We start from the raw sequence: 22359 nt of genomic DNA, 5'->3' as shown, positions 1-22359 counted from the left end.
GGCTCTTTACGTCCGTCCCGAACACCAGAATGTCATCCGAGTAGTTGAGGCAGTTTTGAAAGATTTCTGCGGCTGACGACACCCCAAAGCTCAGCCTTTTATATCTGAACAAACCAACGTGAGTGACAAAAGTGGTTATGTTGCGACTCTCGGGGTGTAAGACCAGCTGATGGTATCCCTTCTGGAGGTCTAGTTTTGAGAACACCTTGGCTCCGTTTAACAGATGGATCATGTCCGTTATCCGTGGCGCAGGGTATCTTTCCCTGCGGATTGCTTGGTTGGGACGCCCCATGTCGACGCACAACCTGATGGCTTCAGATCCCTTCTTCGGGACGGGGACGATGGGAGAGACCCAGGTGGTTGCTCCCGAGGCCTTTTCAATGATGTCCTGTTCTAGTAATTTCCTTAACTCATCCTCCACCTTTTGTTGGATGTTGACAGGGATCCCTCGATATGGCTGAGCCACTGGGCATATGGAGTCGTCTACGTGTAATTTCACTTGTCGGTTCTTGAGTTTCCCGATCCCTCTGAATATTTTTGGATACAAGTTGTTAATCATGTCAATCGGGTCGATGTACTTGTGGACCATGATGTTATATAAGATGTGTATCAGGCCCATGACTGCGGCGGCCTTGAAACTCAGAACACATCCGCTGTCAGTTTCGGTGGCCAGGACGTGGATCGGGACTTTCATCTCTTGCCCCTTGTATCGGCATAGCCCGCTGAACCTTCCGACGCACTTGAGGGGAGTTTTCGCACCATAAGCGTAGATATCAACAGTGGCTGGCTGGAGCTTTGGTTTCGGGGTTAGTTCGGCATATACTTGTTCACTCACCACGTTGACGGTGGCGCCAGTATCGATGAGGAATTCCGTTGGTCTCTCCTGCAGCTTGATGATGAATGTGGGATTTCCTAAAGCGTAAACGTACGCCTTCTTCTTGTGATCACTCCCGGAAGAACTAGGGTCTGATTCGGTGGGGGATTGTTCGACTAGATAGCGGACATGGCGTCTTGATCTTCTTTCGGGTTTGGCCCGTGTCACGAATCGTCTCCTTTCTCTCCGCTTTTGGCGGTCGTCGCCGGAGTCCTTATCTCTCTGGTCACTTCCGAGTTGACTTGGAGGGTTGGAGGTGCTACTTGGGGTCGAGTGCGTGCTCGGTGTCCCCCCATATCGATTCCTCGAGCGAGTGGTGCTGTCTCGGGGCCTCTCTCTCCCTCTATACCTGAACAGTCTGCATACCGCTTTGAAATGGCCTTCTTCACCGCAAGAGGTGCAGCGTTGTCCTACGGCCGGGCATGTCCCTTCATGGGGATATTCGAACCCACACTTGTAGCAGAATAGTTCTTCTGTCTTTTTCTCTAGGTGTAATTTGTTCAAATTTTCGCCCAGTGGTGTGCTCCCGAAACTTTCTACTTGACAGTCAATGGCTCTTTCGACCCTGGCCAGTGCCAGTATTTCCTCTAGCATGCGGGACTTCTGGAGCAATTTCCTGCGGAATGTTTGGGACTCACAACCCGATATTATCTGCGATCTGAGGGCTTCAGTGTTCGAATAATTTGCAAAGTCACAGTGTTTGAGCTTTGTGCGAAGTCGCATTACATACGCGTCCATGGTCTCCCCTTTTGCCTGCTTTGTGGTGTGGAACAGGTGCCTTTCGTAATCGACATTGGTGTGTCATTGGTGTGCGGAGAGAGGGAGCCTAGACGAGCTCCCTCTCTCCGCGTCCTGTCTGTCGGGTTCCGTGACACCCCGATGCTGCGGCGACGCCACGTGCTTCTTGGCTGCTGTGGGCGCCGGTCGGCGAGCGTTCTACTCGCTTTTGCATGCGGATGCACGGCGCTCGTCTCTCTCTCTCTCTCAGGGGACCCTGCCGCTCAGAATCCCATCCTCGTCGCCATTGTGGTATCCCCTTGCCGGGGTTTGGGGAGCGAGCGCAGGTCGCAGCAATGACAGGCCGACACGGAGCGGTGCTGCAAAACCTCTATCTTTATTCGTGCCCCAACATGAACTGATTGCCCCGCCCCTCCCGCGTCAGTTCCCTTTCTCTTCCCGCCCGGGTCCCTCCCGCCCCCGTTGTCCAGGATACGTCAACATGACAGGTGTCCTCATTTGATTACTTGGGCATCTGTTTTAATGAGGACTGGTGGGGGCAGAGGCAAAGTGCCAAAAGGAAACATTCACTGGGAGGGATTTCTCGTTTTGCGACTGTGTGTCAAGGCCAGCCAATCAACCTCATTCTCGAAGTCTACAAAGCACAAACCGAAGCTGCAACTAACTACGGTGCAGCGCTGTGGGGGCAACGAAAAAATATTGAGCATTGAGGTATCCGAAAATAATATTCGGAAGAAACCGCTGGGTCTGCCGTGCTCTGCCCCGAACTTCACAGTACGTACAGAACTGGGTATTGGCCTCATTGGGGATGACTAGCACATGGCTCCTTTACTACACTGGTCATCTATCTGGTTGCACACAGGAGCTACTCTCACTGATGTGATACGATAGGTTATTTATAACGCGCTTAATACCCAGAGGTTTCTAAGCACGGACCCGTGGACCAAATCTGTGGTGCTCTGTGTCGTCTTCCTTCCGAGGCGAGCACGTTGCCCCTGAGCTATCCTCCTGAGCTACTCACAGCATTGTTAAAGGTGTACAGTCGGGGTCCTTTTGGCGCAGGATCCCATGGCTGAACTTTATTTCAAAGTGCGCGTTAGAGATGAACACACCAACTCTGCAATGCCCTGCCGCTCTAGTAACATTGGCGGACACCAATTAGTACAAGTGGGTGTTCCGCGCACTCATTTTGCACAACCGGGAAACATCTAGGCACGTAGTGACCGCAATTAGGAATCATGCACCAATCACGCAGTTAGATCTAATCCAATCGTATTTGCTGCACGCTGATACAAACTCAGATCGGTGGGTAACGACTAGAGCACGTTTTAATCTTTTGTGGCTTAGAGGTGCCACAAAGAATTGGCAATGCCACGAGCAGCATACGGCGTGCCCTGGATGCTGCGCAGGAGAAGAAGAACTGCTGCCTTTTAGGTTATTTTGCCCATTTTACCACCATATCAGAAAAAAGGCCATTCTTCCATTGCTGAGGGAAGCGCATTTTAATCAAGGCCGACCGGGCATGATTTGCTTGCCATCTGCCGGACCACCTGCGGTGGCATGGGGGGTGTCTGCAATGTTTAAAGAAATCGTGGAACAGAAGGAAACTCTTGCTGACTGTCTCATTTTAATTTGTATATTTTCACTTATTGCTGCTTTGTAACCGCTCTGATCATCTTAATTCTTATATTAATGTTCGAACTATGATGGATTTTATGTTGTAATTTTTTTTGCTTTGGTTTTTGGACTTTAATCCGAATAAACTTTGAATGATATGACTTTTCCAGTGAACGCCTCCTTCACTAGCTCCCACTTAGGAATATTTGAACTACATCCAGGTAGTATATGTTTGAGGGGTATTTTAAGGGGTAGTTGGGCTTTTCGTGGATTTCTAGGCCCCGCCTTTACTAAGCCTGCATCAGCCCTGGCGGAGAGGAATGCGGACTGCAGATCACACTGTAGCGCATTAGAATAACATATATTAACGCAGCCTATCATGAGCAGGAGTGCATGGCTACACGAATAAAGGGTGTGTCTCTGATACGAGGGCAGCCTCTGTTTCGCAAGATGGAGTCTCGTGCCAGGGTCGATCTGGCCTTTCATCCTTACGATGGCGATAAATCAAGTACCGTTCAAAAATGGGGTAATAACACCAGTTGCTACAGTGCTTAGAAACCGGAGGACTCTGGCATGAAGCGCTACATAAGAACAGCATATTGTGAACTATGTGCTCCTAGTTAACAGTAACACGACATTCAGCAACCACACCACAGTTTGTGGGTGCTGCTCACACTTTTAGTGCATTTGCACAGCAAACTCTTTACACATTGTGACCAGGTCTTCCTGTTTGTTCAGCTCGATCGTATATTGGGAGATGTGAGATTTCTGTATTGCTAATATCTGATAATCACTTTCCTTGGAGCAACAGCTGTTTGGGTTTGTTATTGTTCTTCTTCACTGTTATACTTTATTATCGCTTATTTTGGGGTTTGGGGTTTGGGGTTTGTGTGCAGGGGTGAAGGAGCTGGAGAGTGAGGACTGGCAGGAATACCGCTGGCGGTGCACATTTTTTACTTCTTGTGGGATGCAGTGACAATGACTTCGAAGGGTTTTGCCCCGACTTCTTGGCATTGAAGAGAGAGGAAGGGAGGGACTCTTTTACAGAGGGGGTGGTAGCCCCTCCAGCAGCAGCCGTTTTCATTGGTCTCTTTTACAGAGGAGATGGTAGCACCTTCAGCAGCACCCGTTTTCATTGGTCTCTTTTACAGAGGAGATGGTAGCACCTTCAGCAGCAGCCGTTTTCATTGGTCTCTTTTACAGAGGAGATGGTAGCACCTCCAGCAGCAGCCGTTTTCATTGGTCTCTTTTACAGAGGAGATGGTAGCACCTCCAGCAGCAGCCGTTTTCATTGGTCTCTTTTACAGAGGAGATGGTAGCACCTCCAGCAGCAGCCGTTTTCATTGGTCTCTTTTACAGAGGAGATGGTAGCACCTCCAGCAGCACCCGTTTTCATTGGTTTCTTTTACAGCCGTGTGGTGGCACCTCCAGCAGCACCCGTTTTCATTGGTTTCTTTTACAGAGGGGGTGGTGGCACCTCCAGCAGCACCCGTTTTCATTGGTTTCTTTTACAGAGGGGGTGGTGGCACCTCTAGCAGCGGCAGTTTTCATTGGTCACTTTTACAGAGGGGGTGGTGGCACCTCCAGCAGCAGCCGTTTTCATTGGTCACTTTTACAGAGGGGGTGGTGCCCCCTCCAGCAGCAGCCGTTTTCATTGGTCACTTTTACAGAGGGGGTGGTGGCCCCTCCAGCAGCAGCCGTTTTCATTGGTCACTTTTACAGAGGAGATGGTAGCCCCTCCAGCAGCAGCCGTTTTCATTGGTCTCTTTTACAGAGGGGGTGGTGGCACCTTCAGCAGCACCCGTTTTCATTGGTTTCTTTTACAGCCGTGTGGTGGCACCTCCAGCAGCACCCGTTTTCATTGGTTTCTTTTACAGAGGGGGTGGTGGCACCTCCAGCAGCAGCCGTTTTCATTGGTCTCTTTTACAGAGGAGATGGTAGCACCTCCAGCAGCAGCCGTTTTCATTGGTCTCTTTTACAGAGGAGATGGTAGCACCTCCAGCAGCAGCCGTTTTCATTGGTCTCTTTTACAGAGGAGATGGTAGCACCTCCAGCAGCAGCCGTTTTCATTGGTCTCTTTTACAGAGGAGATGGTAGCACCTCCAGCAGCACCCGTTTTCATTGGTTTCTTTTACAGCCGTGTGGTGGCACCTCCAGCAGCACCCGTTTTCATTGGTTTCTTTTACAGAGGGGGTGGTGGCACCTCCAGCAGCACCCGTTTTCATTGGTTTCTTTTACAGAGGGGGTGGTGGCACCTCTAGCAGCGGCAGTTTTCATTGGTCACTTTTACAGAGGGGGTGGTGGCACCTCCAGCAGCAGCCGTTTTCATTGGTCACTTTTACAGAGGGGGTGGTGCCCCCTCCAGCAGCAGCCGTTTTCATTGGTCACTTTTACAGAGGGGGTGGTGGCCCCTCCAGCAGCAGCCGTTTTCATTGGTCACTTTTACAGAGGAGATGGTAGCACCTTCAGCAGCACCCGTTTTCATTGGTTTCTTTTACAGCCGTGTGGTGGCACCTCCAGCAGCACCCGTTTTCATTGGTTTCTTTTACAGAGGGGGTGGTGGCACCTCCAGCAGCACCCGTTTTCATTGGTTTCTTTTACAGAGGGGGTGGTGGCACCTCTAGCAGCGGCAGTTTTCATTGGTCACTTTTACAGAGGGGGTGGTGGCACCTCCAGCAGCAGCCGTTTTCATTGGTCACTTTTACAGAGGGGGTGGTGCCCCCTCCAGCAGCAGCCGTTTTCATTGGTCACTTTTACAGAGGGGGTGGTGGCCCCTCCAGCAGCAGCCGTTTTCATTGGTCACTTTTACAGCTGGGGTGGTGGCACCTCCAGCAGCAGCCGTTTTCATTGGTCACTTTTACAGAGGGGGTGGTAGCACCTCCAGCAGCAGCCGTTTTCATTGGTCTCTTTTACAGAGGAGATGGTAGCACCTCCAGCAGCAGCCGTTTTCATTGGTCTCTTTTACAGAGGAGATGGTAGCACCTTCAGCAGCACCCGTTTTCATTGGTTTCTTTTACAGCCGTGTGGTGGCACCTCCAGCAGCACCCGTTTTCATTGGTTTCTTTTACAGAGGGGGTGGTGGCACCTCCAGCAGCACCCGTTTTCATTGGTTTCTTTTACAGAGGGGGTGGTGGCACCTCTAGCAGCGGCAGTTTTCATTGGTCACTTTTACAGAGGGGGTGGTGGCACCTCCAGCAGCAGCCGTTTTCATTGGTCACTTTTACAGAGGGGGTGGTGCCCCCTCCAGCAGCAGCCGTTTTCATTGGTCACTTTTACAGAGGGGGTGGTGGCCCCTCCAGCAGCAGCCGTTTTCATTGGTCACTTTTACAGCTGGGGTGGTGGCACCTCCAGCAGCAGCCGTTTTCATTGGTCACTTTTACAGAGGGGGTGGTAGCACCTCCAGCAGCAGCCGTTTTCATTGGTCTCTTTTACAGAGGAGATGGTAGCACCTCCAGCAGCAGCCGTTTTCATTGGTCTCTTTTACAGAGGAGATGGTAGCACCTTCAGCAGCACCCGTTTTCATTGGTTTCTTTTACAGCCGTGTGGTGGCACCTCCAGCAGCACCCGTTTTCATTGGTTTCTTTTACAGAGGGGGTGGTGGCACCTCCAGCAGCACCCGTTTTCATTGGTTTCTTTTACAGAGGGGGTGGTGGCACCTCTAGCAGCGGCAGTTTTCATTGGTCACTTTTACAGAGGGGGTGGTGGCACCTCCAGCAGCAGCCGTTTTCATTGGTCACTTTTACAGAGGGGGTGGTGCCCCCTCCAGCAGCAGCCGTTTTCATTGGTCACTTTTACAGAGGGGGTGGTGGCCCCTCCAGCAGCAGCCGTTTTCATTGGTCACTTTTACAGCTGGGGTGGTGGCACCTCCAGCAGCAGCCGTTTTCATTGGTCACTTTTACAGAGGGGGTGGTAGCACCTCCAGCAGCAGCCGTTTTCATTGGTCTCTTTTACAGAGGAGATGGTAGCACCTTCAGCAGCACCCGTTTTCATTGGTTTCTTTTACAGAGGAGATGGTGGCACCTCCAGCAGCAGCCGTTTTCATTGGTTTCTTTTACGGAGGGGATGGTGGCACCTCCAGCAGCGGCCGTTTTCATTGGTTTCTTTTACAGAGGGGGTGGTGGCACCTGTAGCAGCGGCCGTTTTCATTGGTCACATTTCCAGATGTGGCTTTATGGTGGGGTGGGTTCCGTGTGTGGAGGCCGCCAAAAAATCTCGTGGACATATTTGCAAGTGGAAGTCAGTATCAAACCTGTGCACGCAACAGTGAAAGCTGTGTTACACGATGCTAATTCACGAGGTGGCCATGAGACCGCCCTAGAAATTCTCCCAGTGGTATCCTAGTAAATGTATCTTGATCACAATCATCTAAAGCCTAAACCTTGGCATTTCCTGGGTATGGGGTGGTGGCAAGGGCCTGATCTGGCTCAGAGGCATTCCCAGGGTGCTGGTGGGCAACTCTCACCAGCGTCTCGTTGCCTTCCTTTGCAGTTGAAGTACCTGCCCCAGCCATGGGGCAGCTGCCGGGCCAGTGTTCAAGGGGAGCAGATCCTGCAGGGTTACGAGACCTACAGTATCTCCGCGTGCCGCCTGCAGTGCGAGAAGGAGGCTGTGGTGAAGAACTGTGACTGCCGCATGGTGCACATGCCAGGTAAGAGGCTACAGGCAGCACTGGGGCTGAGGGCACTTGGGGGGGCGGGGGGGAACAGAAGATCTCTTCTATGCCAGCACCTGGATTTAGAATCTCAGGGAACTGAGTGCAAATCGTTTCACTATGGCCCACCCCTTCATTTCCCATCCATTACTGGTGCGCTAACTGTATGCACCATTGCACGGAGGTCATGTGGCACGTGTTGTGCTCCCTTAAGCATCCCTTTGTCTCTTGACACTGATGTCACGCAACTTGACTGTTTGCACAGTGCCACCCCTAATGGCACCACCTATGAACTGAGTCACAGGGTGCGGGTCATCAGACCTACATGAAACAATGCTCAACAACAGAGTAGTGTCAAACAAATAAGCGGATTAGGAGGTATTAACATGTGTGACCTAAAAACATTTGACCTAAAACATTTGATCTACATTTTTTTTACATTTGTTTCGGTCAAATTTAATTAAATATATATATATCCGGGGGTGGGTAAGGGAATAGATTATGTTGAGAGGAAGCGAGAATGGAGGGATTGCGGGGAGTCTCCCCCCACATTTTAGACCAAATAAAAGGTCAAATAAATTTGATCAAATGTGATTAGGTGAAATGTTTTAGGACAAATGGACCCAAAATGATTAGGAAGAGCAAATCTAAATGTTTCCCTGACCATTGACACTAGCTGGGCAGCATGTGACAAGGCTTATCACCCCAGTAGGTTCAGAGTCCTTGAAGACCCAGGACTGACCCCCCACCCCCATTCCTACACTTCGGAAAGGACCTGAAGGCCCACTCTTCAAAGAACATCTCACCAATCACAGATCCCTCCACTCAATCTTATTTCTGCACCTGTGGCGCGCCTCACCTCTCTGCTCCCCCTAGTCATTCCAGCGCCTCTGCTATCCCTGAACCCTACCTTTTAACCCCTGGGTGCGTCCCCTACATGCAACAGCTTCCCAGCTAGGGTTATAACCCAGCACATACATATGAACATGCATAAGGTAGTACGGTTCAATACACCGCCTACAACCAGGGGCCATTGTGTTCAGCACAGTCTGGTTCTTGTTGGGTAGCCGCTTCTCTCACCTTCACAATTTAGACAAGTCGGCAACATAACAACAGAACAGGAGGACATCTGTCCGTGATGGATAGTCGCCATGCCAATATTGTCATCTGATAGAAGCTGTGACAGTACTGATACATTCTTTGAACAAGTGTCAAGTACTTGTCTTGAAACATTGTCAAGTTGTACACTCAATGCTTGGATGCATTGTCAACTGGAGGCGTCCATTACCGATGTTGGTCAATCATTCGTGATTACTCAATGCACGCTCCTCTTGCCTTATATGGATCAGGCCTATAGCGAGACTCCCTTCTATACCCATCCCAGAGAGACCATTCATAAACCAAGAAAAGGGCTGACTGGAGAACGCTCATTCTCAGTGCAGGCTGCACCCCTCTGGATTAAACATCTAGGCTAACGGGAATTTTCTTAGCTTTCAGAAAGCTGTTACACCCCTTCAGTTCATGAACTCATTTCTCATCTGCTGTCACATTCGGGTTAACATTTGCTCAATATTACAATACCAAGAGGGCATATTCAAGGGTGAATGTGCTGAATGATTGAGTAGGCATTGCTTGAAATTGTACATCTCTCAGGAGGTTGTGTCTTCCAGCATCACACTGTAGATATGAATGTCTCGCAGCAGTCTCCTCTGATAAGTTATAACCATATCACAATATGAGCTCAGGTTATTTCCCGGGTAACTGTATGTCTTGCAACCTGGTGGGCTCTCTGCATATCACCGGGTGGACTGTATGTCTGGCGGCAGGATGTGGGCTCATTGATACTGATAGCACAGCAGTGCTGGGGGATGGGGGCGAGCTTGCAACACTTAATGTTTCCCACTCTTCAGACTGTCTCACTCTGCCACACATTTCTCTTTCCCAGGAAATGAGACGATCTGCCCGCCCAACGCTTACATTGAGTGTGCCGACCACACTCTGGGTAAGTACATTGCCTCAACGTACCCACCAGTCGTAGCCCCCTGCTCCAGACTCAGACCTACCAACACTGGGCGTTGAGTCCTCAGACATATCATCAGCCTAACTGAGTAACACTGAAAGCGGGCATAGTGGGGTCACAACCAAGCCAAACATGGTTTGCTTGAGGCAACCGGGTACTTTATAAAACTTCTCTGACTCCAGAATGAGACTTTTCGATGGTGTGTAAGTTTATGTAATTGTATGATTATGTCTGTATGTTCTAAACGTTCCTTGAATGTGTGTTTGATGTCTAGTGGTATTCATGCTAAAGTGTCTATTACCTTGAAAAATTCCTTTAATATTTGGACAACAAAAATGTTCACATTTCATACTGTGGGTGTGTCCTTGATTACATGTTGCTATTATTTTCTTAAGGTATGTAATGATTGCCACCTGCCCAAGATCTTGTCCGGGTTCTCTCCTCTGTTCACTTGCACAGTCCACAAAATGGCTGCCCGGTCACATTGTCTTTTCACTTTCCTAGATGCCCTAGTGGAGGACACAAGCGAGAGGTGTTCCTGCCCCACACCCTGCAACATGACCCGCTACGGGAAGGAGATCTCCATGGTAAGGATCCCCAACAAGGGGTCCGCCCGCTACTTGGCCAAGAAGTACCAGAAGAACGAGACCTATATCAGGTGAGATATGGTGAAGAACTAAGAGCCCATGGTGATTATGTCATACGTTGCGGAAGGCTGCATAGATACCTGCCTCATCAGACGACAAAGAAGTCATGCTAGGTAGGACATAGATGGAATGTGTGAATGTGCAGGAGATATGCAATATGTTGCTCTACTCACAGTAATCACATTAATAGGTGAGCAGAAGAGTTAATAGAGGGTCATCAGATAACCATGTCACTCAGGATGCCAGAGAACCCTCTCTGTCTCTTATCCCAGGTAGTTCACATCCATGTTGCCTCAACTAAGCACCCCCCTGTTCCTCTCACATCTGTACTCTATGTCCTTCTGACCCCAAAGCCCCCTGCAAAGCACACTTTTCCCTATGGGACTCTGGGTCGCAATGTATGAACTTCTGAAGGAGCACAGGACTTGCATGGCCCCCCGCTTCCAGCTCCGCAGCCCTGCATAATGAGATCACTCTGATTGCTTCACTGCCATGTGTTGTGCATCCTCTCCCTGCCCTTTTTTAAGGCCCTATCAGTAGATGGCCACAGCTGTTAAAAAAAGTTCGAAATCCTTGGATTCCTCAATATGGAAATCTTCACGACATCCGGAGATTTCTAAATTGATGTAACCACAATTTTAAAATTCAATACACCAAGAGGATTTTAGAGTCTTCTCATTTGATGTTTTTGCGGGACTCTAGAAATGTCTAATCTGATGTAATGAAGATTGGGAAATTGAGGATTCTAGGGGTTTCTAGCTCGATATCCTTGAGATCTGCAAATCCGCCTCATAAGGAGATTCAAAGCAAAAGAAATTAAAATGTTTGTCAAAACCTTTATTCATGTTCATTGTGAACATATTTGAATATCAACTAATAATCTTTTGTATTTATTTTAATAGTTGCAGGAAAACAAGTTAAAGATAGCAATGCAAAGTTGAATCTAGAGGCTTTTATGTCAGTGCTATCCAAGTTGTAAAGAATGTAACATTCCTAGGAGATTCAAAGCAAATTTGCAAAGGAAAAGTGAACATTCTTCTAAAGTAGTCTTTTTGTATTTATTTAAACATTTCAACAAAATTTAGCATTAACCAATAATTTTTCTATTTATTGTTTAATTGAATAAGAAGAGACTATTTACAAAAATACTAAAAATTAAAGTAGTGGATGCAAACAAATCAAAGAGAACAAAACCATTTTTTTTAACAGATATACATTTGATGTTAAGCGCACAGAGCACCCACACATAATACATCCATCATTGTACCTAAGAAATTCCAGGAGATAATTTCTACTGGGCTGCGTAACACTACTACACCTAAACAAAACATTATTTTTCTTAGCGCACAGAATTAACTGATGTGAAATTAAATAACACGAAACAGTATTTGTATAGCACTACATCCATTCCCAAGTCCCAAAGCGTTGATTATAATGAGGTCTCTTAGAAACATGTGAATGCAGTGGGAAGACCACTAACAGATACTTAGGAAGAAGAGTACACACTACCCAATGGGAAGATATCATTAAATGATCTGACTGATGAGATGATTGAAACAAGTAGGTTTTAAGTTTGCGTTTAAAAGAAAAAAAGAGTGTCTGCCAAACTAAGATCTAGGGGTTAGTTGTGCACCGATTATTGCACGGGCTATGGCAACACAATTATTTTCAGAAAGAAAATGCTGTATTTGCTCAAGTAACATCAAATGATACGAAGATTTCACCAATTAATTTACTTGCAGGGACTGTGACGGATCAACTTCCGGGACACCAGTGGTCCAGGGATGAATATCGGTTTCTAAACCATAAATCAGCCCTACAGCTCTAGTACACCAGAAGGGATCCGAACAGATTGGAAATACAAGCAAATTATAAACCTCCTTGTCCAATTTTGGTAACGTGGACGGAACGGCAGGCTTATCTACGCAAGGTTGTGGATCATTGGTTAGTTGCAACACAGCAAAAATACTATTATTACCCAATAAAAAAAGGGACTGTCCAGTCAAGGTTGTATACACATATCTGCATTGTTTTTATTCAAAAGACAGTTCTAGCGCACTACAAAATACAACCCACACTGTAAAGGAATGCAGAGGACAGACAGTTTCAAGAAGGAAAAGGGATGAACTCTGGATACTGACAGGAGGGAAGTCGGTAAATTAATTAAATGCAATAGTTCAAGGATACCTGGTTTCAGCACAAAGGGAGCACTGGGTCGTAAAATGTCGCTAGGGGCCTTCGGAGAAGGACCAGGGCAACAGAACCACAATGTGCCTTGTGTTTGTAGAAGTTCTTGGTGCTCAACAGGGTCGAGGCAATTTCAAGGAGCTATGCAGCTCCTGCTATACAGTTCAATATGGGAGACAGCTGCGGGCAGCAGGCAGTTTGGCGAGCAAGACTGGATGGACGGCTGCAGACTGCCCTACACGGTGGCTCTGGGTCAGGAATCGTTGTCTCAATGCAGTTTGGCGCATCTGAAGCATGGTCGAGCCATCTCAGATGACCTTAGCGACTGCGGCGTGACAACAGTCAGCGATGTAGTAATTTGCAGCTCAAGGGGCTCGACTGGCTCGAGAATGTCCTTAAAGGCGGATGCTGGTTGATGCTTGTCGATGCACGCCTCCTAGGTTCTTCACTTGATTCGTGTCGTCCTTTAAGGCAGACGACCCAAAGCTGAGGAGTGTGTTTGCAGGCACTGACCTTGTCCTGGGATTGGTTCAGAGACTTTGTGGCACTTTCCACCTAGGAAGCTTGCTTGCAGAGCCTATCAGGGCCTACTGTGTGCTGGATGGGTACTGGTTCTAGAGCTGGTGGAGGGTCCTCTGGATTCAGTATCTCCCTCTGTTCCCTGGGAGATGTTTAGGGGACAATTCTTGCTTCCCTCTTTGAGGTCCTCGCCTTCCTTCACTGGCGGAATCTGTAAGGCAGACTGTACCTTCGGTCAGAGTCCAAATGAGTTCTTCTTGATACTCCTTTGCAAAGTCTTCAGATGATCTGCCCAAAAGAGGGGCTTGACCCTCTTTTAAAGCCAAATGGGCCACAGTGATTGGTGTAGGCTAAGCCTGCCTTAATGAACCAACCCTGGGTCCCCACCAATTATCTCCTGTATGCATGAGGTCATAACCAGAGTGCTTTGCAACGGAAAAGGTAAAGGGGTGAAAACATGTAATACTAAGTCCCATCCATCTTCCTGTCTGTTGTGGATCAAGGGTCTCTCTGGTTAATTAAGCTCTCTGTGGTTCCTGATTAAAGCAGCAGGTCTCCCTTGAAGCTGAGGTGGGCCCAGACTTTTGGTCTCTGCCAAACCAGATACTCATACCTTCTGAAGCTGAGGAAGGGATCCCAGCTCCCAATTATACTCCGGTTCCTAAACGAATACAGTATACGAACAGAGAACATCAAAAGTACAGAGAAAAGGCCTCTCAGGATGGCAGAAACAAAAGTAGAGAGGACCATAGGCCCAGGAATGACTCCCGGTGGGAAAAAATGAAATTCACGGTGGACAATTCAAACTCAAGAAATACACCACAGACATCTATGACGGAAATGTCGAAATTTTAAGAAAGAGCAAATAGAAGTAATGCTCATGACCAGAAGAAAAAAGGAGAGAGTGACCTAAAATTTGAAAAAAAGAGGCAATAGGACGGGAAGGAGGCAGAAAGGGGACAATCCCTTCTAGCCTTATGGACCTCCAGGGGTTTCTCTAATCTCTTCTCAGGGGACTGTGCCTTCCTGGGGAAGTATGATATCGTATGCTTGCAGGAATCATGGATAAGAAGGCTTCCAATTTGTGAAGGCTACGAGGTGTACATAAATCCAGCAAAGAAAGGTTTATTAGGCAGACCACGTGCTGGCCTCTTGACACCCCAACCCTTATGTCCAGATTCTAAGGCTAAAAAAAAAATACAACTACATGAAATTGGAATTCTAATAATTAACACCTATTGGAGCCAAATGGACTGTGTAATTAACACCTACTTGTCCGATATTATGTTGGAAATTGACGAATCAATGATAACAGAAAAAAATCAACTTATTCCCCTTTCTGGAGATTTGAATCTGAAACTACTGGACACAACTGGGAAACTAAAGCTGAACTCCACGTTAGAGGGGAATGCCAAAAGATGGATGGAGGAAATAGAAATAAGAGAAATGAGAATTTTAAATGGTCAAACGAAAGGAGACTTACAAGGAGCCCCAACTTGGTTCAAAGGCTCTAGCAGTGCTGTGTTAGGCTACTGTTTTGTAGCGGAGAATACTCTTAGCTGGATAACGGCAATGAGAGTAAAGAAGAAAACCAGTGACCACGCCTTACTCGAAATTGAACTAAATTGGGACTCTGGGAGGAACACAGGTCCTTTTCAACCCCTTCTAGAAGTAACAGGGGGCAGAAATCATCTGAGAATAAAGCTACCAACAATAGTCAAACTCTCGGACAATTATAAAAATCATGTTGAAAAATATGCAGAGGAGGTTGAATGTAAATGGCTTCTCAAAGAGTTTGAAATACAAAAAAAGGGGAAACATAATCTCACCATAATAAGAAAACATGCATATAATGCTGATCTGGTAGCCAAGAGAAAGGAACATCGAGCCTTACTCAGAAGTCTAAAACAAAGTGCCCAACCTAATAAAGAGGAACAAATCCGGCATTGTAAACAATCTTACAAAAACTGGCTGTCTGCTTCAAAGGCATGGCAAGCACAATGTGACGCAGAAACAATGTTAACAGCGCTGCAAAAAGCAAATACACGTAGTTTATGGGAGATTATCATTAAAGGAGAGGACTTCCAATCAGCTCTGAACATCTCCCAGGTTTCAACAGAGAATTGGGTTAAACATTATACCAATCTCTTTAAATCAACTGCTGGAGAAGAATCTAGTTTATGCCCTCAGAATCGGACTAAAACACCCTGGAAAATTGACTTTGATTATGAGGACATCTTGGGGATCATTAAAAAGCTTAGCTCCTCACGAGCTGCCGGGCCAGATGGCATCTCAAACCAACAACTGAAAGAGAACGGAGAAGAATGGGCAAAATTTATCCTACGGCTCTTTGAGCAAACAAAGAAGAATAGAAGAATTCCGTCAACATGGAAGGAGGCGTTGGTAGTCCCTATATTTAAGAAAGGTGATCGGGAAGACCCGAAAAATTATAGGCCATCGCCCTCCTGGATTCTATAGGTAAAATCTTTGCCTCCATCCTCCTAAGAGACCTGAAAAAATGGGCAACACAGGCAGGTTTACTAGATAAGCGGCAAACAACCTTTGTGAGTGGGGTCGGCACCACCCTGAACTTATTCATCTTGAACCTACTAAAGCTTGGGCACTTGAAAAAAAAACAAATTTGTATTTGGGCTTCATAGATTTGGAGCAAGCCTTTGATGGAGTTAATAGAGGTATCCTCTGGGTGAAACTAAAGAGCTGGAACTGCCCGGGCGACCTCCTGGAAGCAACTCAGGAGCTGTAAACGGGAACATCCATCCAAATAATAACAACAAAAGGGGGAACCACCACGGAAAAAATCAGCACATTTAAATGAATTAAACAAGGTTGTGCTCTAGCTCCATTTCTATTCATTTTGTACCTGGCAGACATGGCGGAGTCCCAGAGCAAGATCTGGGCTTTCCCGCCGAAAATAAATGGCGAGGAATTAGCTTGGATCCTCTACGCTGAAGATGTGGTCTTTATTCATTAAACTGCTGTAGGTCTGCAACGACGCATCTCTGAGTTTAAACAATACTTGGATAGAAATCAAATGAAGATAAATATAAAAAAATTGGTTATCCTAGTAATGAAATCGTCCAGAGGGCCTAAACCAAAAAGAATGAACTTCGTCTGGACCATTGATAACCAACATTTGGATACAGTGGAGTCCATGATATACCTGGGAATAAGAATCAACGATAATTTAAATGAATATGGTCAATACTCTCTCATCAGAGAAAAACTGTTAAAACTAACAAATCAGGGAAGAGCCTTACACCGAAGATATGGAAAGTATTCAACAACACCAATATTAACTTTCTACAAACAAAAAGTGGTGGCTATTTTGTCATAGGTTGCTGAATCCATGCTAAATCTGCGGTGGGAAACCTGGGACATTGTAGAAGCATTCTTCTGGCGAAAGATCTTAAGACTACCTAATTGTCTGGCAATCTCGACAATAAGGCACGAATTAAGACTTCAATCTCTAAAATCAACAGTCCTATGGAAGACCATTTCTTTCTACATGAAATGTATTCTGGAACCTCCTCCTGCGCCTTTCGAGATCTTGGCTAAAACATCATTGGAGGAAAGAGATACAATTCTCCAATTGTGGAAAACAAAATGTCAGATGGTCTTAATACACTACAACATAAATGAAGAGACCCTTAAAACAAATCCAAACAAAGCAAAGAAGATCCTGCAGAAAAATGACTGGGACGAAACGAGTACCCTAAAGCAAGGCAATAAATTATGCCATAACATCATTTGGGAACGTAAAACCCTAAATGTTCCTCCATCTTACTTGAGGAAATTTCCATCGTCCCACTACAGAGACCTCTTGATGCGCTGTAGGCTTAATATCCTATTAACCAAAGAGGTCTTACTGCAAAGAAAATTGATAGCCCCTCTAGATGCCAAATGTCGATTCTGTGGAAACTCTAATTTTATCGAAACAACAAGGCACCTGGTGCTATCCTGTCCTAAATTAACATCAGAAAGAATGCAATGGCTGGGGGACTATGCCTTGCATATTAATTCAAGCACTGAAGAGGAATACTGGGAGAGACTGATGACAGTGGAAAAGCTTGGCAAAACACTTGACGTGCTAATGTTCATTGAACACCTCTTAGGAAGATCCGACCAAGACACAGCCCCAGGATCCCTGGGAAGACAATGGTCTGGCCCACCCACAAGTAACAATGTCACTAGTGTCCTGGAAGCACGAATTTCTGCCTCTCACTAGGCTAGTAAGGAAGGACTAAACTGGTCTAAATACGGACACAGATGTTTGGGAGTGTTACCACAGTGATGACAAGTCATGCTGTATTATGTTAAAGGTTAAAACAAATATAACCAATAAAACATTATAAAAAAAAAAATAAAAAAAAATAAAAAATACCTTCTGAATGGGGCCCCCCTGTGGGGATGACTGCTGTAAATACATAGTCCCAGTCATGACAAGTCACTGCCCTTGATACTGAGAGGCGGGAACTGCTTCATGTTGACACAGTGCATATCAAAGGTTTTTGTGGTTTTCCTGTCTTTTGTTAGTACTGCAACCAGGCCTCCCGTGGGCCTACTTGAATTAACTCTGATTAGAATGCAAAGCTGCCACCAGCAGCTAACACAGGGCAGGGCAGATCCATGGAGCCTTTATTAGTTTTAATTAGGCTGGACATGGAAAAAGGAAGGTTTTGCCTCCCCCTTCAGAGATGCCTTCATGTACTCTTGGCTGTCATATTCCAACTAAATATGACAGGGGGCACAGCGTCTGTAGGCTATGGCCACCCAGAGTACACAGGCCTATGTGTATACCGTGTGGTGTGCATAGGAAAATGTGTGCAGATTAGCCCCACACATTTTCCAGAGGTAGATCTACCATCATTCAATTTCGTGAAATTCTTTTTAAAAAAGCCAAGAAGAGCGCACACCCACCATGCCGATGGTCGAATTCCTCACACGGATATAGACAGGTTACAATCAGATAGTATTGCAAGGGATGTAATCTTGTCTGATGCTTTGATACATTCCTGGGGCAGTGATATATTTGAATAACACGTGAATACATCTGGTTTAACTCTTCCAGTGTGAAGTAACAAGAACTCCGTTTTTGAATGGTTTAGTTTAAGGAAATTTGACCTCATCCATTTTTCGATTAGTATACAGAGGTCCCTACAAGATGTTAAATTATCATCCGGAGTGGCTGAAAGTTCTAGGATGATTTGTGTGTCATCGGCATAGTTCAGGAGCTTCTGCCCAGAGGCAGTAGGAAGCTCATGGCATTCAAGCATGTATCAGGGATAAGCATAAACCCTGCAGTTAGAGGGGTTGAAAAGGATTCATAATCCACCAGTCTTACTGTGGGTGATCGCCCACTAAGGAAAGACTCTGCCATTTGCAGGTGGGACACCCAGCTTCAATAACTACACAGAGTTCAATTCATAGTTCTTCTTTACCAATCCCTGTTTTGTTTTCAAAGCAAACATTAGCGCCAGTGGAGCTCCTGCCACAAGGTTTCAATAAAAAACTTGACTTCTTTGCACTTGAGATTTAAAGAAATGTGTTTCCTCTGTTCCATGCTTTTATTAATACTTTTTAACAGGAGCTATGCAGGCCAGACTGTATCTTTGCCTTGCAAACAAAAAAGGGTCCCCCGTTGTTCCCACGAAGTAAATGACTTGGTGGGAATTTACTTAATGGAAATTACTTCAGAATAACTTCAAAATGATGTATGAATTTGTAGGTAAAGGGATTAAAGCGGTGGCGAGCGGTCAGGGTAGAGGTTGTAGTGTACGGGGGTTGAGGTATAGAGGGGGTACCCCATAAAACAAAAAATCGAAGTCAAATTTCGAAGTAAATTACCACGAAGTAATTCATTTCACGGAAATTACATGGAACCCAACAAAGGGAGTGGGCAGGATTATATGTAAGATCTCTTCCCACCAGAACCCATTCCAAGGGCTAATTAGGATATTATTTCAAGTCTGTTGCTGTTCTCTGAGGCATAACTGGTGATTACCACAATATGCCTATTTAAATCCGGACTTTACTCTGGCAATACAGGCTGGAGAGATGGCTCCAATCGTGCATGATTTTGGTGAATACCTGAAGCTGTCTGAAGAAATCGGTGCCTCAATACTGGCATATAGTGAAAGCAGGAGATTTCCTGATACACTTATGCAGCTGAATTCCAGGTGGCAGAGTCGGTCACGTGCCAGGCTGCAATGATGTGTTACTGACTCTGCCCCAGCCCCACTAGAATTGCAGCTGTTGTAATGTATCCATGTCAAGCATGACACCCATGTCAGTCTGAGATTTTGAACCAACAAGTCTTTGCATTTTGGAACTTGTAGTTACACTTTTCCAATAGTGGCCTACACTTCCCAGCATGCAAGGTACTATTGACAGAGAGGCAAGTGCTGACAGAAAGTGTCAGGCATGCCATGCATAGGGCTGCCTTATGACTCCATGTCACCGGAACACCAGTGTGCCAGTCATGGACATTCATTTAACACAAAGCATTGAGGAAACTGTAGTATTGCCTAACCTCAATTACACAAACTGGATTTAGGAAGCACCTGATGCCAATGATTTGTAAAAGAAAAGCCTTGCAGTGGAAATGTTGTGTCCTAGTTACATGTCCAGAATCTAGTAACCCAAAAATGTGGCTACCTGGAAGCTAGCCAAATTTGACCTGTAACTAACTCCACCCTGGACCTACCCGCCTACCCGCTTGAAACTCTCCTCGCATATGACTTTCTAGTCTTATGAAATCATACTTTAGTTGTACCCTACACCACTATGATTGTGGGTAGTTATCAATTAAAAAAGAGGATCCTGCAGGATTAGTTAAGGGAATTATTCATGAACGTATTAAATTGCTAATCAATATCAAATGAATGAAATATGTGTTCCTCATCTCACAAAGCATGCCTTTTAACTTAATTTCCTAGATATAGTGTTGTCTAAAAATATTTGATGAAGTTCGATATCGTATGATGACTGTCTCTACCCCAGCTCAACACACCTCTATGCAGAGTAGAGTGTGAACAATATGATGCTGTGAAACAGACACTTGTTGGGATCTCTCACCATTGGCAAGTGTGCTTCACGTCAGAAGATTCCACTCCTCTCTTCGTCCAGTCCTGAGCTTTTCCCGGGGCGGGGGGGAGGGGCTGCTAACGGCCTGGCAGCCCGCGTTAAAGGCCCAAGGGATGCAAGCGCATTTAACAAGGGCACCCGGACATTACCCCTGGTGTAGCCCATGGAACAGGTTACTAACGCCATTAGCAACCCAGGTTACCAAAGTGGTAACTCGGGGTGCTGATAGCAGGGTCTTTTCTATGAATGAACGGGACGCCTTGTGGTGCCCCGTTCATTCATAGAAATGACAGTTCCAAGATGGCCACCACGGAGATGGAAGGCGGGACTTCTTCCGGAGCCCCTCTTCCATTTCTGTGGTGGCCGGTAAAGGGAGTTAGAGAGAAGCAGCGGCAGGCCTCGCCGCTGTCAGAATCAGGTAAATCAGGCTGGGGAGGGGGGTTGGGACTATAAACAAAAAAAGGGAAAGGAGAGTGGAGAGAAGATGGCCATCCAGGGCGGGGGAGGCAGCCTGCAGGTTCCATTGAACGCGGGCTGAGATCGGCGGGTTCAACCTGCGATCCGCAGGACCTGATAGTTATCTGCCCGGGAGAGGCTGCCCCTCTTCCGGGTAGCCGTACCTTGTTTTCTGTGTGCCTGCAACTGTTCCTCTGCATTTCTCTTGCATCTTCTGCTTTCTTCTCTGCAGGTGAATGTTTTTGGCCTCTATCACTGTTACTCGTCATTCCCCTGCATTTTTCTGCACTTCTTTTCCTGCTAGTTGAATGTATGGGCCTCTATCACTGTTCTTTCATTTCCCCTGCATTCTATGCATTTCTCCTCTAGGCAAGTGTTTTTTGGGTGTCCACTCACTGCCTGTTGCTGCCCTTGTTGCTTGTCTCTGCCTGCGCTCTGTTGTTCCCCTTTGTTCCCTCTGTTTACCCTTCTGCTTTTTTCCCATATCCCCTCCTTGTGCACTCGGTGTGGCATAGCTCTGTGCAGTTTCTGTCTCTTCTCCTCCTCTAACCTGCCCTTTCTCTTTCCTCTATTACACCCACCATGGTGCTCTCAATTTCTCCCATCTTCCCTAACTGCTTTTCTATCTCTTATCCTACTCTTCTCACCTATGTCAGTGCTTCCTCTAGACATGTTCTCAAAGAAAGCCTCTTTGTTGTTCCTTCTCACGACCTATGGACCCTTCAATGGTCGCACTTCTCTCTCCTTCCTCCTACTCTTCTATCATTAATGGTGGCACCCGGTGGGAGGTCCTTGTGGCCTCCTTTCAGTCCTCCAGAGTCATCATTCATGTCTATCTAAAACGCACTGCCATGGTCCAGGGCCCTCAGCCCAATCTCCTACTACTTGATAGGGGCCTCCCTCGCCTCATCAACTTCCTTCCTTCTCCTGCGATTCCTGCTACGATTCCTGCTACGACTTCTCTGGCTCCTCTGCCACCTCCTTCTTCTACTGCTCTGGTTCCCATGCCATGTACTACCTCTTTGGCTCCTCGGCAACCTCCGCCCTCCACCTCTCTGGCTCCCTTGCCATCCACTGCCTCGCTGGCTCCTCTGCCGCTTCTTCCTTCCTCCTCTCTGGCTCCTTGGCCACTTCTGATGGGTACTTCTCACCCCTGCACACCTCCCTGGAAGTCTTTAAAAAGTGTCAATCTGCTCCACGTAACTACTGTCAACTCTCGCTCTACTGTCAAGCACTCCTCTGAAATCTTCCATCTCCTTGAACTCCAGGACCTGGATTTTCTCGCTTTTCTCGCTTTTACAAGAGCATGGTTCAAGGCCAACTCTGTCACGAGTTTTGACACACTCCTCCCTGAGGGCTACAAGATCCTCTCTGAGCCCAGGCCAAATAGGCTCAGAGGCAGAGTGGCCCTGATCTTTCTTGAGTGGATCCCTACATCCCGACTCAGCCATATTCCTCTTTTGAATGCCTGGTCTGCAGGCTCTCTATTTCTCCTGGCCTCTCTCTGGCCTTGGCCAACATCTAGATGTCACCTGGCCAGGTCACT

General features: G+C 46.7%; 1 protein-coding gene across 1 annotated transcript in view; it reads left to right on the top strand.

Annotated features, from left to right (window-relative positions):
- LOC138489208 (acid-sensing ion channel 4-like) overlaps window positions 1-22359 on the top strand; it is a 214817-nt gene that overhangs the window by 168388 nt on the left and 24070 nt on the right. The window contains exons 4-6 of the mRNA XM_069616876.1: window positions 7718-7877; window positions 9826-9882; window positions 10405-10558. Of these exons, the coding sequence (XP_069472977.1) occupies window positions 7718-7877; window positions 9826-9882; window positions 10405-10558 (371 nt within the window). The remainder of the gene's footprint in view (window positions 1-7717; window positions 7878-9825; window positions 9883-10404; window positions 10559-22359) is intronic.

Source organism: Ambystoma mexicanum, chromosome 9 (genome assembly GCF_040938575.1).
Source record: "Ambystoma mexicanum isolate Mex_15411 chromosome 9, UKY_AmexF1_1, whole genome shotgun sequence".
NCBI lineage: Eukaryota > Metazoa > Chordata > Amphibia > Caudata > Ambystomatidae > Ambystoma > Ambystoma mexicanum.
The sequence above is the reverse complement of the archived record's forward strand: the minus strand, read 5'-3'. Positions and strand labels throughout refer to the sequence as shown.